This window comes from Myiozetetes cayanensis, unplaced genomic scaffold (genome assembly GCF_022539395.1).
Source record: "Myiozetetes cayanensis isolate MyiCay16 unplaced genomic scaffold, myiCay2020 scf13, whole genome shotgun sequence".
Classification (NCBI taxonomy): Eukaryota; Metazoa; Chordata; class Aves; order Passeriformes; family Tyrannidae; genus Myiozetetes; species Myiozetetes cayanensis.
The window spans coordinates 2,413,460-2,431,947 of NW_026086937.1; the positions used below are offsets into that span (position 1 = coordinate 2,413,460).

Below are 18,488 nucleotides of genomic sequence, written 5' to 3' on the forward strand. Positions count from 1 at the left end.
TTCGTAGAATCGTATGACATGAAACACACAGCAGAGCTATTTCCTTCAGGTTTTGCATTGCAGAGAATAGGTTTGTAACTCAATTCTATAGCATATAAAAGTGGAAGATTTCTGCAGTAGTGCTCTAGCAACTCCAAATATAACAATCTGAGTTGACAGCTATTTTATGGTAATACCCAGTAGGTTTGAACAGGTCTGGGTATTAACCTGCCCCAAAAAGACACATAAATTTTAATTTTGATTGCATTCAAAATAATTATTTTTAAAAAAATAAGATTCCCCCTCCATTGTATGGTTTGGTTCCCCTTCTTTTTCCTTTTTTTCCCCTGCATCAGCAAAATCCTTGTCCAGGTATGTCCTCTTTTTCACCTTGGGGTCTTTGTCTTCTGTACCCATTCCTCGCAATGTTCTAACAGTGTCACCTGGTCATGGCTTGCTAGTCTTCAACACCAGATCGTGAGTTAAATGTGCTTTTTATGGAAGATATTTACAATTTTATGTAGGATTCCTTTAAAAAAAAAAAGTCTTTGTGTAGCATTTAGTTCCTTCTTCAGTCATGCATTCAAGATAGTTTCTTGGAGGTGAATAAAAATTACAAAAGGGGAATGTGTGGTGTTTGCTAAGGAACTTAAGTTTGGAGTGTATAATAATTAAGGCTGTATTTTTGAGTTTGTTCATTTTCTGGGGTTGTCTTACAGACATCAGACATATGGAACAAAGCAGACTTATGGTCAAATAGTACAGTACACACAATCTGTAGCTTGTGAACTTATAGAAGCTTATTTGGAGGAGTTTGCAACTGTGCTGAGCAGTTCTTCACAGCTCCCACTTAAAATAAACACTCTTTTTCAAGCCCAGAAGTAGGAGCAAATGACAGTCATTCAGCATATGCACAGATAATTCGTAGTGTCAAGTTCTGTTTAAAGTCTTGATAAAGATTATTGATTGAGATTCAAGATGCATTTGAAAATCTTCCCAAAATTACTTATTTTTTTGGTTATGTGGATGCTGATGAGGATTGAGCACCTACCTCCATTATTATTAATGCTGTCAGAATATGGCTCCAATTAAAATAGAGTTGACATAACCTCTAGATTTGTGCTTCTACTTATGTTTCTCCAGTGAAGAATACATTTTAATTAGAAATCTCATTTTGTAAAGAATTAGAAAACTGTCCTGAATTCTGTTGCTTATTTTGGTTAATTTTATTCAAGAAAAGTAATGTTACTGTTTGGATGACTAGTAACACATTTCATGGTAAACCCTCATTTTTGCTCTATTTTCTGAATAATGTGTGTGTTCTGTAGGTTACACTGGAGAGCTGTGCCAGTCAGAGATCGATCATTGCATCCAGCAGCCGTGCCAGAATGGAGGTACCTGCTCATCCAACATCCACGGATTCACCTGTCAATGCCCAGAAGGTAAACAGCAAACACCTCTCTAATACCTCACACAAACTGGTGTTTTGTGGTGTGTACTCAGTCAAAATTTCCAGTTATATTGATCTGTGTATTTAAATATTTTTTAAATCGTGCCTTAGCCCGTAATTGTGAGCAGAACAAAACCATCCAGATGAGAAATGCTTTGTATAATCAGCGACAGGATAGGAAGTGTGGCAAGGGCTGAGTGTTTCAGTGTATATGTGGTGCAGAAATGTTCTTTCATTCCCCAAGAGAAATCAGGCTCCAGCACTGTGAGAAAGGCGAATTTGAGGAGATTTAGGACTGGGATCTGATTTTTATATTGTCCACTAAATGCGTGAGAAAAAGGTGCCTCCCTTGTAGCCTTTGCACGTTTCTGTACACGGGCCAGTTGGCTAAAATATGTGTAAGAGTAATAACTCAAAACTAAAGGAATTATTTCAGTCCCCCATTGTAATTCATACTTCTTCCAATTCCTGTCATTGATTGTCACTGGTAAACTCTGTAAATACGACTGTGTGAAACGAGGACACCCCGGTGCTGGTGCGTGTGCTTTCGTAACACTGAGCTGACTGCAATGACAGATGTCGAAATTGCGTATTAAAAAATTATTATGAGTGGAAGCTTTCAATTAGGAAGCCTTCCATTAGTTATTTATAATTAAGATTCGAGCTTTGAACTAATTGTATTTCTGTCCTTGCTTGATCTGTGGATGTTGTTTTTGTTCTGCCAGCACCTTATGGTTGCTCTAGGGGTCCAAGTCTTTGATGACAGCTCCAGTAATATCTGCTCGCTCAGTAATGAAGATTCTTTGTAATTTCTTTAGACTGATTCCTTGCTTTTCCTGAGTGCCATGCTTTAACACTTAACAGCTGTGTTGAAACACAGACACTGACATCTTGACAGCAGTGCAGATCTTGCATTTGGTAGAATTTTGAAAATTGTTTCCATTATAACTAGTAGCAGAATTCAGCGAGAAAAATATTAGATGTTAGGCTTGGTGAAGTAATTTGCTTGCATTCTCCTTAGGAAATCTGTTCAAGAGTCTTTAAGGATGCTGTGTAGCAAACGATCTTTCCAATAATAAACGTCAGGAAAAAAACCTCTTGGGATCTTTGGTTGCTTTAGATCAGCCCTGTTTGTTCCTGTGTGTGTTGTACCTCAGTTGCTCCTGATGAGCTGCCAGTGAATGTGCTGACCATGTCTTGACTTCTCTCCTACCACCATTTGTGACCCTGGCCCTGGGCTGGGGTTACTGGGGGGCTGAGGTGCCTGGCTGGCCACGTTCCCCATGCTGTGCTGCGGGGCTGTGGCTGGGATGCAGTGCCCTGCTCTCTGTGCTGCTGAATGGCATTCCTGCCTGGGTCACTGTGGGGGGCTGTGGCTGCTCTCCTGCTCGGGGAGCTCGTGCCAGTGGCAATTAGCCCGTCAGGGGAGCGGGGAGGCTGCCAGCCCTGCTTGGCCTGCCAGCCCTGGCACTGCAGGCAGCCTGTGCTGCTCCTGTAAACGCCCCTGCCGGCTGTGCCAAGGGCTGTGCCCCTGTGCCAGGGCAGACCTGGAGCGCAGGGCAGGAAAACCTCCCTCCCCAGGCAGACCGATGGAGAGGTTCCTCGACGTGCCAGTGCCTGATGTGCAGCGTTCCCACTGGTAGCAGGTTTTTTTTTTGCTGCAGGAGAACCAAGTCACCTGTGTTCCTTGTCCCTGTTTGCTCACGTATGACTCTCTCTGATTCCTCAGTCTTGTCACCTTTCTGCTCCTTCCTTTTCCACTTATCCGTATTTGTGATTGAAAAGTTTCCAGTTGTTTCTGCTGAGTGCTCTGCTTTGAGTGGGCTTATTTTGGCAGTTATTGTACTGTCTTAATGTTTATGCTTTGCTCTTTTTCCTTCTGAGCACAGTGGTATCATTTTTTCAGTGGTCTGATCCTTTTGTTTGTTGGTACTTTCATTCTTATTATTTGTTATAAGCATGTACCCCTTTTCTGCCTGGAATCATGAGGTTTTCTATGGACTTTCCTTAAAGATATATTGTGATTTTTTACTCTTCCAAAGGAAAGAAAAAGCTGAAACTTAGCAACTTCAAGAAGTACCTCTCTGCTTCTAGGCTTTGTTGATAGGCAGACACGTTTTCTGAGCCACCTTTCTGAAACTTCCTGTGCAGAGTTACCAGTTCTGGTCTCCCAGTATAATTTCCAAAAGTTCTACTGGAATACACTTACAACTCTTGTTGAAATCAGGTTTTGTGTATTGACCTGCAACATTCACTAACATAGAGCAAGCCTTTGGAGGAGACAGAGTGTTTCAGGAATCACTTTCTGGACTCTCCAGGATTCTTTCCCTTAGGAAGAAATATATAATCTGCATGTACTAGTGACGGTCCCTTGATCCTTCTTACTTCTTTTCAGGTGTCATCCTCTCATAGAGGCATATTGTGAGAGCTTTTGTTTGAGCTTTTGAAGAAAATTGGTAATTTTTGTAAAAACAACAAAGGATAGTTAATTGAAAATTGCAGATGCAGCAACTTGCACATTTGCTATTTTTAGCACCTCTTCAAATTTTCCATTAAAAAACCCCTACCAGCCCCCCAGTTTTCTAATTTAAGGTCTCTTGCCCTGCTGCTTTTCTCCTGCTGGGCTTAATAGTAATTGCTTGTTGAGAAAAGGCTTTTCTTGATGTAGTGCTCATTCAGCACTCTGCAGAAAGGGGGCCAAGGAGCCCTGTGGAAGAACTACAGAGTGGAGATATGACGTGGTCAGGCAGAGAAGGACAAGAAAATATGGTGTCACAAAGGGAAAAGGAGAAGGTGGCAGATAGAGGAATGAGATGGAAACAATGAGGAATGATCTGGAGATTGTGCATTTCTTTTACAAGTGAGATCTGTGGTTCATGAAAGATGTGATAACTGACAGAAGGTGAGATCTGAGGCACTGAAAAAGCAGGTTATCTCAGATGTGAACAATTCATGATTATTCTTCAGGAAATTTTGCTGCCTTAAAGATTCCTTTAGTAAAGAGAATTTTGTTATGCTTGCAGATTCCATTTTCTGTGGGATTCATTGTAGGTTTTAGTGTTCAAAATATATCAGAAAATAAACTGTTACCTGAAGTTGTTGAGTCACCCTTACTAAAGAGAAAATGGGATTTTGCACTCAAATTTATTGATTAAGCAATACTAAGGACCAAAGAATTTGTTAAAAATTTTGACACTAATTATTTGAAAAGGATATTTGGGATCTTGTTCTTACAATGGGGTGGGGATCTTTGATTGGCTTCTCAAAAGTTTCATGTTAATAAACATACATTTAGCAAATATTGCATTCCAGTGATCATGCAGAGAAATTTCTAGACATTCTAAAAACCTACACATAGTAAAAGTGTCAACCTGAATATGAGTATTTGAAATTTATATTCAGAATCATTCCATAAATCCCCCAATTTTCCTCCCATTCTCATAGTGTATAACTTACTACTGTATTGACAGTAACATCAATAAATTTTATTTGAGCTGATTGATGCACTGATCATCAACTTATAAATTTGGTTCTGTTTTCTTTATGTCACTGAGAAGTTATATATATTTCCAAAGTACCCTGAAATGGAATTAAATATAGATTAAAAAATATTGGAAACATATAAAAAAAACCCTGCTTGAAATAAACAAATGTCATTACATTAAATTAATAGCCAAATGTTATTAAATTGATAAGCATGTTTCAACAATGTAAGAACTAGTTATCCTTGCTTATGTAATTGTCAAATTCATGCAAATCTTTGTTAAAAGTGGAAAAAAAACCCCAAACTTGTATGGAAATTGCCTGATTGGGGGGAAAATGTGTTACTTCCACACACAAATTTTGTAAAATTAGTTAGAATGAAAGACTTGGTACTTGTGTATATATTTGTTTTATGTTTTTTAAACATTTGGAGAGCTTATGTTAATTTTTGCTCAGGAGATAATACTAAAATCAATTGGTAGTGGACTATGGTTTTGAACAAAGCCAGGGAAAAATGAGCAAAGTGCAGCTCAGTTATATTAAAAGAATAAACTTGCAAGATGTTTCTGAAGTTGTGTTCCATGCCAGTTTAATGTCCTGATAATGAACACAGATAAACTGCATCCAGTGCTACAGGAAGATATTAATCTTTGTTTAAAGTGGCATGAATTCAGCTGGCCAACCACAGAAAATGGGCTTGGCCTCTTGGGCTGTTGCCACTTGCTGTGTGTGGAGGTCACCTGCTCTGACAGAAGGGCAGAGATATTTTCCTTCAGAGTAACATAGTTTTGAAAAATGGTCCTCAGCAATGATGGATTTCAGAGCCATCCTCTAGAAGAAGACAGGGAGAGAAAACAATGCTTATGATTAAGAGTTTAACATACAGATTACTTGAAATTAACGTCTCAGGATGGATTTTATTTTACCATTGACAGTCTGATTTGACTGGCAGCAGGTAACTAACTGCTGGCAACACACTCAGCAAAAGTGTCCTGAAATACCTGCAGGTATTTCTGAAAATACTGGAAAGCAAGAAATTAATGAATGCTCTTATTGCAGATTCTGTGGTTTAAAAGAAAAAGAGTTTGATGGCTATAGCAGATGCTAAGTTGTGATTCATACGTGTTGATTTGCAATAGCAGCTAGGAAATGCACATTGCCACCATGAATTTTAATTGACTGGGAGAACAGAAGTTATTTGCCCAGGTTTAGAGTAGTTTTACGTTTCAAGGTCTTCACTTTTTTCTGTCCTTCGTTGTTCACATGAAAGCCTTTGTCTCTGGTACATCTTGCAGATGTGATTCCACCTTCTTTAGGTTTACATGGAATAAACCAATTTACTATCTGGATTCTGGGCAAGTGGGTCACACAGCTGATGTATGTAGAAGATTTCCCAAGGTTATTGGTGATTAGAATGCAGATATTCTTTATATTGCCACAAGAGAGTTTAATTTACCTGAAGAACATCTTGTTGTTAATTAAAATTTTTTATGGCAGTTTAGTTTCTGGTACTCTCTGCTAATCTAATGTTTTTACTTGGCACCTTCCCAAATTGCTCTTATTCTAAATAGACTTTTCCTTAATGCTTGAATGGATTTAGCCTCAATTCATCTTTATCCATAAAGACTTAGCAAGGGTGGTTTTCAATCAAAATCTCACAGCTACATTTTAATGATTTCTTGATCCATCTGATGAGTATCTTTTTCCTCTTTATAGAATTCTGGTGAAATACCCTCAATTTCTGTTTCCTCACAGGACAAATTTCTATAGGGAAAATAATAAATTGCCTGTATTTCTTTTACTACTTATCCCTGTACTTCACATTAAAAGGCTTTGTAATCCCAAGCACTAGCGATTCACATACTTAATTTTTCACATTTTTGGAATGCTTGGAATTGGGTGTAACACAACACTCATACAAGTTAGTTTTTCTGCAGTCTGTATAAGAGTGTCTCCACAAAATGCTGAACTTCCTTGATTTGCACCTGGCTCTTTTGCTTCCAATAGTGAAGTAATTAAAATCCCACCATGATAAGAAATCTGGCTTTTATGGGGAGCTTTTCTGCCTCTGAAAACATTTTCTGATCTACTTTCTCTCACTGCCCTGGAGGTCTGTTGTGATTTATAAAGCATATCACCTGTCTTAATATTGTTGTTCTTGACAATGAGCTGAATGGTCTGATCTGTGCTAAGCACAAACATGGTGTTATGGTTTTTAGAATTATAAATATTTTCCAGTGTTGCCTGTCCCCTTTACATTCTGCATTATTCCTTTGGTATATTTTGTATTCAGATCTCTCAAATCACCAGTAGTGATTGCATTTCAGTCACGTCCCTGTTACACCAGCAATGACCGAGGTGCAGGGTTTGGTTGAAGAGCAGTTCAGGGGATAATTAATAATAATGGCCAGTCTTCGCGAGCGAAGATCCGGGGAAGGTCTTTCCACCTTCCAGCCTGCGCATTGGATTTTTTTGGTGAGACACAGTGTGCGCGGAACTGAGCCCACCCTTTAATCCTAAGGTTCATCTGCCGGGGCCAAGCGAGCTTGGACAGTGGCAGCGAGGTCCTTAGGACGTAGGTGGGTTGCCTTTAAGGGCTAACGAGCTCCACCTGCCCGGGAGGGGATAATTATCTGCAGATAAATAATGCTGATATTTTTTTCCTCCAGTATTTGATTCTGTTTTCAATCAACACACCTCTGCATTTGATTTTTAAAGTTATTCCTTGCATTGTTTATATTCAACAATTGTACTGGCGTGGATTTAAATGTGCATTCAGAAATGCCAAAATAATAGATTTCCAGATTTGCTGCTTTGAGCATTTTCAGATATTTAACTCACGCTAAAGATTTCAACTTCCAGAATCAACTGAACACATTTCACAGTGCAGTCAAAGATAGCACAAGGGCAACATGTTTTGGTGTATTTTAATCCTGCATATGTTCCTGAAGTGCTTTGTCACTTGAAACATTAGCCATCTGCCAGTGAGCTCCTCTTTGTGGGCAAGATTACTGTGAAGGTTGTAGTGAAGCAGCACTAATGTCTTTGGCTGACCTCAGATCTCCTTGATCCTCTTCAATCCGGTTTCAGAGTTAATATGGAGATTTCACTGGACTCATTGCCTGACCTCCTCTTGGTAATACCTAAAAGCCCTCGCAGGTTCTTTTAAATCTGACCAAGATTTTGTGATAACAGGCTTTTTTTTTTTTAAATCTGTCAGTGGAACACTGCTGGAATTAGATCCTTGATCTCAGGGTTTCTGTTCTTTGCAGTTTCTGATGCTTAGTTACCATTGACAGGAGGGACCTCTGATACAGGATTCCAGTATCTGGGGTTTTATCCCAGTATCTGTTTGTAAGCTCTGTCTGTTCAACACTGGTCAGCAGGTGGTCCTGGCAAAGCCCATGAAGGAATTAGAGCCATAGGATAGCGAAATCCTGCCTGGAGAGGGCAGAAGGGTCCTGCCTGTTCTTCTCCTGTGCCCTGCCAGACCTGCTTTTCTTTCCTGATCTGTTGCTGAGTTATGTACGACTAAACTGTTAAAAGGTCAATCTGTACGTTGTTTCTTTTCTTTCTTCTTTTTTTTTTATTTTAAACATTTTTAATTCCCTGGGTTCTTTGTTGTCATTGTTTTGTTTTGTTTTGTTTGTTTTTGTTAATTGGATTACTTTTCCCATGTTTTTCATTCCACTAGCTCTGATGTGATACCTATGGACATATGAGGGAAACATGACCTTTTAAGTCACTTGTCCAGGACCCAATATTTTGAAGATGCTGCCAAAATTCTGCTGCCAACAGTGGCCAAGAACATCCCAGTTTTGTCTGAAACTCACAAAGGAGTTGTGGCCTTTCCATATTTTCTTAGTTACAATAATCTAAGTCTTGTTAACTGTGGGAGTAGATCCCTGTAGTGCCCTCTGTGTGGGTCACTCACCTTCGTTTAATATTCCATTGCAAGGTTAACAATTGTTCCACAATGTAAGATAATGCAGGGAACTGTAAGGCTGAAAAATGATGGGTCTGTACAAATGGACCAACTACTCAGCAAAAAAAAAAAAAAATTAGAACTGATTAGAAAGAAAATTTTGATCTTTTATTTGGAATGGTGCTTTTCTGACTTGCTTTTGGGTGCAATAACCATGCCTTGTGTTACTACACATATGATGTGTGTGTATGTATAGATACAAACTGTAGTTAGTGTTCAAATATTATTCTTCTCTACATCTGATTAAAAAAAGCTTCCTTGCAAGGATATCCTTATGACTATTTTTTGCCTGGTGTTGCTTCAATAAATCATTGTCTCTCCTGCTAATGAGAAGATTGTTCTTATAAAAGATGTTTAAATTATTGAAGCTTAAGTAAACCCATGTTCTGTTTAAAGGGTTGTTATAACTAATGTGCATGTTAACAGACACAAAAAGAAGGTCAGTTTTGGCTTTTCTTTCTTTTCCAGGCTAGTCAGCTTCTGATCTTTAGAAAATCTCTTCTGCTTTTCCAGTCAGGCCCGCTCAGAAGGCAGAAAAGCACTGTCAGTGTCAGCAAATATTTTTTTCAACTCATTGCCTTAATCGTATCATGGTATGATTTTACCTGAAGCATCTTTAGTGGGCAAAATTAGAGTTTATTATATAGGAAACCTGTATTTTTGTAATTTTCATAGAATTAAAAAAAAAAAAGGAATATAGATATATCAGTGGCTTACTTTTAGCATACCAAACTGCTTACTCATCCAAACCATTTATTTCTTGTAGGGTTTTTAGGAACCTCTTGTGAAGACAAAATAGACCCTTGTGCGTCATCTCCCTGCCAGAACAACGGGACCTGTTATGCAGACAGACTTGCCTTCTCCTGCAGTTGTAGTCCTGGATTTACAGGACCTACATGTGCTCAGCTGATTGACTTCTGTGCCCTGAACCCGTGTGCACACGGCATTTGTCGCAGTGTTGGAACCAGCTACAGATGCCTCTGTATCCCTGGTTTGTACAAACAGTTGCATGCTTTGTAACTCTTGCTTTATTTTTATATGTAGCTTTAATATATAGTTTTAATTTTTTTTTTCTTTTTGGTCTATAAAACACATTGAACAGATGTTTTATCTGTTTGGAGTAATGATAGGAATCTACGCATTACACGTTCTGTTTGGAAAATCAAAAATTGCAGAGTGAGCACTGAAAATACCCACTGAGATCCATATGGCTTGGTTAATCACTACAGCTGTATTTCAAAAGCTCAGTCTGCAGGATAAATCTTTTTAAGGTGAGGTATCTGTGCCACTGGAATTACAAAATCTGGTGCAGAGAATGGAAAATATGACACTGTTCACTAGGGAAGGAGAAGAAACAAACAAGGTGGCTGAACAAAAGTAGAGAAGGAAAAAAATTGGTTACTCCAAAGGGTTTAATCCTGCCATCCATGTTTCCATAAATTGTCTCTCTTCAGAAGTTCCAGTGGTGCTGCTGAGGTGGGCACAGCAAGGAGGCTCAGCTGGGAATTGTTTGACAACTCAGCCTGGCAGTGAATGGTGGCTGGGGAGCATTTTGCACAGCTCTAGGGTTTTCTTCCTTCATTGTACCAATGCAACAGAGTATTGGGGTTCTCATAGCTCCCCTTATACATTTTAGAAATGATATTTAATAGCTGAAGTAGCAGTTGGAGTGAATGGTATCCTGTGCTACACATCCACCTCTGCTTAAGGACTCAATAATCTCTGTTATTATTTGAGTAATTTTGACACTTTTTTTTTTTTTAGGGCTGTTCCTATAAAGCTATACACTTGAAAACTGAAGCAATTAAGGAGGAAAACAAATTTTCAATGTACAAATGATTAGCTAAGGAGTGATACTGGATAGGTAGTAGCTCTATATATACATAAAGCTGTGACATGCTCCTTGTTCTGCCAAGTTCCTTGCAGAGAAATAACCTTCTCTCTGCTGCTCTTCCATGTCATGTGGGAAAACAGCCAAAATTCTCCATCCCTTCCTTCTCAGTTACGGGATGTGCAGGGATCCTGCCAATCTCATATTTGTGTATATTGGTGAATGTGGGAATTTTATGATGCTGCATTTTTCGCAGGTGTCAGAATTTAACTGCTGTTAAGAGACATTCAAGGGACCTTCAGAAGTTTTTTGGAGGTACTCACACATGAGAGGAAGTCAGTGGAAATTTGTAGTTGGATTTGACAGATTTATAGTGAAATTACATCTTTATAAAGGAGAAAAATATGAAAGTGAAATGCAGACCATACCACAGTAGTGTTACCTTGTAATTAATTTGTTGACAGCACTTGTGAATTTATACATACAAGATTATACAAATCTCACATGAAAGCTTTAATCATTGAAACATATTAAGTGTATTTAACCACAACATCAACAGGAAAAAAAAGCAGTCTCTATTTTATGGACAGCATCATCCTCAATTCTTCTGCTTTCTGCTTTTTTTATTCCTTTTCAGAAACCAGAGGGTAGGTAGATTTTTGTGGCAAGATAGGTCCAGGTGTTTAAGTGACCTCAAATGTTTTCAGCTCAAATATTTGTGGGGACAGTTTTCCATCTCAAGAGAAGAATGGCATTATGTAGTGCTTAAGTGTATTTCCTAGTATGAGGTTTGTTTCAGGTATTTTGTGCAGATGATAAATCTTTCATTACAAATATTCAGTCTTCCTTTTTTAAATATTTAATTCCTTTGCTGTTTGTTTGCATAATAGAGGAATCCTTAGAGAAAAGGACAAGGACAAACTGGTTTTTTCCAGCTATGGACTGGTACAAACCATTGGTGTACAGCCAAGAAACATCCCAGGAGAGGGGGAAACAAACGAGTTGAGGAGCTGCCTGATGCTGGACAGCGAGGAAAATGATCAAAATGTATCGATGTATCTGGATCTTTAAACAGTTTTTAATGTATGACTGAAACCAGACCTGACTGTAAAAGCCAGGCTGATGCTGAGCATTTTTAATTTCACCAGTTCTGTGGATGGTCTGGTAAGTTGTGAAAAGAACTGTCAGGATTCAGGTGCTTCGAATTGTAAAAATCAGAACACAGGAAGAGATACTCTGGCTGTATAAGTGATGGGAAGATAAGTCAACAGAAACCTGAATTTCTGAAATAGTATAAAAAATTCTTTTCTTTTCAATGTCTGTTCTGAAAACTGTTCCCAATTTCTGTAGCATTGGGAGCTGTCCAGCACTAGTGCCCCTTCCCCACTCATCCATAGCAGGAAAAATTAGACATATCTCTTTCCAAGTAAACCAGGAAAGTTTTATAATTTTCTTTAGCACATTCTTTGCTTGTGGTTCAGACAATGAAAACTTTTTTTCTTAACTTTTTCACCTAAACCTGGTGAGAAGTTGATGTTCAAATTAAGAAGTTTGTTCAAATTAATTCTGTGTCTCTCAGGACTTAAAGTAGTCTTAGACCTCCCATGTTACAGGAACTTATTTAAATAATATTTGTGCATTTAAAAGTTAGCCAGATGAGAAACCACAGAGGTTGCATCCAGCACTTATTTGTGTTGCTTCATGTTTGAAATTTAAAAAAAAAGATGTTTTTTTATCCCAAGCATTTTATAGACTGCTGTAAACTTCACTTTTAAAACTAGCATTACTTGCTTCGTGTAGAGGTGGGCCTAAAGACCAAATTATTTGAGCTTGTCATTAATCTATCCATTTAAAAACTTGGGTAGCTTATTTCAGAAGAGGATTAAAAACTACACCTAAGTGGTAGCAAGATAGGAATGGATGGGATTATTTGTTTCCTTCTTTTATGCCTTTTCATTGTTAGGAACACAACGTTTGGGACTTTTTTTAAGTCACAGCAGCAGGATTTGAACCAATTATCTGCAGGTGTTTTCCCCATGAGTTAAAGTGATAGTAGATAAATGGGAGTCTACTTCTGGCCTCTTTGAGCAGGAGTATTTCAGACATGTCCCTGAATTCCTATACATTATTTATATATATATATATGATAAATACATATATTGAAGTTTATTACCTGACATTTTTAGAACTCTCTTCTATGTTGGTTATTTGGTACATCTGAAACACATGGCTCTAAAAACTTTAGAACCTGCCACTTATATTTTTGTGTTCAGCTCTAGGATGTTGTGTTCTTTTTTTTTTTCTTTTTGTCCTTTTTTCCCCCTTTTTTTTCTCTTCAGTATTTTAAAGAGGATATAATTTCCTGTTACAGAAGCAAAGTGCTGCAGAGTTTTGCTTATGTGTGTGACCTGAATGCCATCCTTCCTTTATGCACTGTTTCTACCAGCAGGAACAGTGTCAGTTGGGTTTTTCTTCTGTGTTACTTCTGCTTCAAAAATTAAAGAGAAGAGGAATTTTAAACATTTCCAATTACCCCAAGGTCTTTGCAAGTCTCCTTGCTTGGTAGGCAGTTTGGTTTCCGTGTTTTTTGGGCCAGGGTACAGATTTGAAGAATGATAAATGATAGTAGTTACACTTGCATAGCTGCACAATTTGCAGAACATACACAACCAGGAATTTACTACTAATTATTTTTTGTGTGTTGGCTTTCATTGTGGGCATGATTATAAATGATCTCCACCATCTATTAGCTTGTACAGGGAAGTTAATTTATGTAACTTGACTTGGAGAGCAATCTAATACTTTTTAATGTCCCTATTTCCAGAATGGGATAAAAAATGTTTAAGTTATTTTGAAGTCAAACATAGTAGTTTTTCAAATGGCTGTTGAAGGACTCTGTGGAATTCCCAAGCCTATTCAACTATACCTACTTTGTATTGTGTGCATGACTTTTCAATTGCACATGAAACCTTACCTTTAAATCTTTGATGTGTGCTTACACACCCCAGTTATAAATATTTATCATCTGACCCTTTATAGGTGACAAAGAAATACTCAGTGTTTGGACATAGGAGTCATAGTTTATGTCATGTGTTTTCGTGCTTACTTCGTGTTAAAGAACTAATTTGGATACAAATTCTTGTACTCATTAGTTGGATTTCTCATCTAGTACCTGTTTTGTGAAAGCAGTGAGACCCCATTGTGTTTGTTCACAGAATGTTTATTTAGTCCCTGGATCTCAAAGCTGTTTCTTCCCCCTCTTAAACCTTTTATCTTAGACCTTTTAACCTCTTTATACTCAATGAATTTAATGCAGCTACTGTTATAAATTTTAAATGCAAATATTTAATATATTATTTTTAACACTGACAGGTTCAAAGTGGAGAAATCTATCTAGAAGTTGCATAACTTAATACTGGAGCAAAGTTTTGCATTTGGGTTTCTTAAAGACATAGGGGTATAGATTTTGGTACTGCAAAGCACATGTACATATATATATATATATAAAGTACAAGGCAGGTGTTAATGTCTGTACATGTGCTTTGCAGTATCAAAAGATATATATATATATATATATATGTACACACTCATATAGAGAACATTTGAAAAAAGAAAAGAGGAATTTCAGGAAAAATTCTACAAGGTGTGAAGAATGGTGGCAACTTCAGAAGTAGTACCATGATTTTCTGCTCATGCAACTTAGCAGGTGTTTCTGGGAACACTGGTTTATCTCAGTAGGAATCTTTTTTTTTCCTCTATCTTTTCCCTTCCCATATTTTGGAGCTGGGGCAGGGTATGCAAGCTCCAGCAGAAGTGACTTTAGGTGAATTCCAGTTCCTGACTGTCTTCCCAACCGAGCCCTTTATTGCTTCTGTTTTCCTGAACACATTTAGTTCTTGACTATACAGCCTTCAACTCTCTGTTAGTGAACAGCCACATGTATGGACTGATGCTGTTCCCTGCAAATCAGAGCAGCCAACACTGTACCCCATCAGGCCTTCCCATAAAGATGGGATTTTATGTTCTGCTTCCTTGATTTGGTGAAATGTTAAGCGTGGATAAGCCCAGGGAATCACTGTTGAGGAGCCAGTGTCTAAAAAGGCTCAAAGGCTTTCAACTTTTGTTCTTTATTGATTTATAAAAGCAGAAAAAGCTTCTGCCTCTGTCTTTTTTTAACCTGCTAGTGCAGATACTCTCAAAAGGTTCCTCTGCTGTATCTTTTGCTGTCAACTGCTCTCAAAGGCTTTGACAAAGCCCGTGGCTTCTGCTCATCAGCCTGCAGGACACAGATTGCTGCTTCCTTCCCCATTTCCTCCTCCTGCAGTTTTTCACAGCCACATGCAAAGTTCAGCATGCAGCTCTCTGAAGGCCATGCCAGAGAGCATCAGGAAAATAACCTGGCCTCTTCAAGGCAGCCTCCCTGTTGCTTAAGGAAGAGGAAGAACTTGGAAATCGAGAGGAGAGATCTGATTGTGCTTTTGTAAAGACCAGTAGCAGGGGACAGTCATGTAGAGGGAAAAGAGGTAACGTAGGGACATCTTTATTTTATTTTATTTTTCTAGGTTCCCTGTCCATTCCCCAGGCTCTGAAGAGAGCAAATCAGAGTGGGACCTTCATTGTTGAGTTCTGCTTGAGTTCATGAAGGGGATGTTATTGAAGGCTTTTCTAGTTTCAAGTGACCTGGAAAAAAGAAGTTGCCCTTTTTGAAGGTGCATTGCCTAATGTGTTTCTTTTTCCTGTTCAGGACACAGTAGCTGGAGGAGTGTTGTTAATGTAGGAATAGTTTTTTTCTTTCTGAATATGTCCACAGAAATCTTACACACCACAAAAGAGCTGTCTTTGACATTGGCTATGAATATAAAAGCAGCAGAATTGTAATGTTTTTAAAAAGGGAGGAAGCAGCTATACCAGAATCCTTTATTCTGAAGTTATTGATGAAAAATTTGCCTGTTTCAATCTAAATTCTTTGAAGGAAAGATATTATTTGCATAGTCTTTTCGAGGATATGTATCTGAGTTCAGTATGCTACATGGTTTATATATCAGTATCATTTAAAAGCAGTAATACAACGAGAAATGCTCATTATGAGCGATACAGTCCCTCTTAACCCCATGAGGAGAGGCAAGACCCTCCCTCGGGTGCCTGGACCCGCAGCAGAACTCCCTCCATCCCAGCAGTTCAGCAGGAGGAAGCTGCTGGCTCCAGGGTGAGCACCACGAGGGTGGAATGGTGTGTGGGCGAGACCTGCCCTCTCGTGGAGAGAGAAAACATCTTTCCCTCGCTGTGTGCTGTGTCTGGCAGCGTGGGCTGCCTGCAGCCTGAGCAGGGGATACCAAAGTTCATATTGATTTTGGAAGCCAGGCAAGTATTCAGTCACAAATTCCCATCGTTCTCTTTGAAAGGTGAGAAGTGGAAAACTTTTTTTTTTTTTTAATGTTGAATTACATCGGTGTTAAACACTAGGAATTCCCATCTGTTTTTCTTTTAAGTTTTCTGATTTTGGTGGTTTGTGTGTTGACTACGGATCTCACCACATAAGGATATTTCATAGAACCATGAGCTGGATAAACTTCAGCGTAGGCTAGTGGGAAACCCCCTAATGTTTAGCATAATTAATTCTGTATTGCCTGGCTAACAGCTTTGGCAAAAATGGTTCTGAAATGTTTCTTAGTGCTTCTTGGTATCAAAAATAGTGGTTTTCAAAAATGACCTTCAAAATGACAAAAATGATTCTTCGTATTTAATAGCAAGAAACAAATGTTATCAGGCAAACATATTTTAGCATTACAGCTAATTTATTTCCTCTGTTACACTGCACTAATTAATGATGTCACTTAATATGAGTAGGTACTACTTTGACCTGATGCACGATGTCTAGAAAATAATTTCAACTTCTGTCAAAACTAATGATTGTATGGCACAATATAATGAAAAAAGTGCTGCTTCAAGTGGATTAACTCCTTTTCCTTCCCTCATGATACAGATGGCTCAGTGGCTGTTAACAGGTAGCTTGCCTCTGCTTTCTGTGTCTGCCTCATCAGGCTGTGATTCCTGCCTATGGCTTGGCAACCCTGTAAAAATGGAAATACTTTACTGCTTCTACAGCATTTTGATATTGTACAGCCCTAAAGTTAAAACAAGTTATCATTCTAACTACTGTTCTACAATTGTATCACCTCCTTGATGAGAAGTGGCTCTGATGCAAAGATCCAAGGTAGCTGGGAGACAGGTCAATATTCCTGTATTCCTTTTTACCATCAGTGTGGGTATTCATCTTGCTGCTCGTGGCCTCTGCCACCAGCCTCCCTCCTTGCAGCCTCGCTGTGGGTTGTCACAGGGGCTGGGTTCTCTCAGTACATTGCACTTCCAATATTTTTTTTTGGTAATTTTCACCCGGGGAGCAGATTCCTTTAAAATCATTGTCTTGACACGTGCCTGTCTGTGCAGCGTATTTAAATTAGCAAAGCGTCTGCCCACAGCCCGTAGTTGCCTAACTGTAAATTTGTACTGGGGAGCGCTTCATAGCTTGTTTTATTTCCCTTTGCATGGGATTTAGGTTACCATGGCCTTTACTGTGAGGAGGAATACAATGAATGCCTTTCTGCTCCCTGCCAGAACGGAGCCACCTGCAGGGACCTCGTCAACAGCTACGAGTGCGTGTGCCTTGCTGAGTACGAAGGTAGGACGGGTTTCCCTCTTGGCTTTTCAATTGTTCTCTGCATTTTTTAGGGTAGGTTCTGTTACAAACAGGGATAGACGACGTCCTTCGTTGAGCAGAAACAAATCCCTCCTGTAAAATTAATGGAAACAAACATCAATTTAGATCCTGATCCCGTAGTCTTTGTTTAAATGACTGGCTTGTATTTATCTCATCTGTGAGAATGCATGTCCTTGTCTGGGGACAAATGACTTCTCTCTGTTCTTGGTAGGTGTAGCTTTTTTCCTACTGTTTTTAAAATGTGTTAGCAAGTGATGAGTTTTTAAAAGAAAACATAATTGTTAAATAGTCTTGTTCATCAGTTATTTTTAGGGGTTTTTACATGGAGAGCTTTCCAAATTATTTTCTTGTTCATTTTCTGCAGTGAAGTGAGCTAAAACCAAAATAATAATAAAATATTAGTATTTAAAATAGATTAGCACAAAGAAGTAGAAATAAAAGTTTTATCTTGATTGATCATTTAAAAGACTGGAAAGCCCAGAGAGAGTAGTAGGTCTGTGATTGGTTTCCCATGTTAACTGCAGCTACTCTTAGATATGTTCCAGTGGAATTGGTCTTTGGCATTTCCTAAGTAATTTATTAAATAGAAAGAAAATTATATGTTTGACTGTAGAGAGTCTTTTATATCGCAGTAGATTTCAGCTGTAAACAGATTAACACGTGTCACTGGTCTGTGACATCCCTCTGTGGAGGGCTGAAATGAGACTTTTTTGGTGTATTCTGTTTTGAATCATGCTGTGAGAACGTTTTTAATGTAATTTTATATGATATTAGTATTTAAAAAATACATATATTTTACGCAGAATGACTATGTCTTAAGGAACATCGCTCTAGGATTTTCTCATTAAGCATATCAATCCTTAGCTGTGTGGACAAGTAATGCTCACTTAACAGCTGCTTGAGGCTAAATATGTATTTCATGCTGGTGATTGCACTGCTCTTTGACAATAGATGCAGAATTCATCATTTCAGAGGCTTAGTGAGGAAATGACCCTCAGCTTTTTGTGACAGTTTGAGCAGCACTTAAACCACAATGTTATGA

At 38.5% G+C, this 18,488-nt stretch overlaps 1 protein-coding gene across 1 annotated transcript in view; it reads left to right on the forward strand.

Annotated features, from left to right (window-relative positions):
* Nucleotides 1–18,488, forward strand: part of DNER (delta/notch like EGF repeat containing) — a 108,433-nt gene that overhangs the window by 76,177 nt on the left and 13,768 nt on the right. Inside the window, exons 7-9 of the mRNA XM_050308173.1 lie at nt 1,308–1,421; nt 9,664–9,888; nt 17,285–17,407. Of these exons, the coding sequence (XP_050164130.1) occupies nt 1,308–1,421; nt 9,664–9,888; nt 17,285–17,407 (462 nt within the window). The remainder of the gene's footprint in view (nt 1–1,307; nt 1,422–9,663; nt 9,889–17,284; nt 17,408–18,488) is intronic.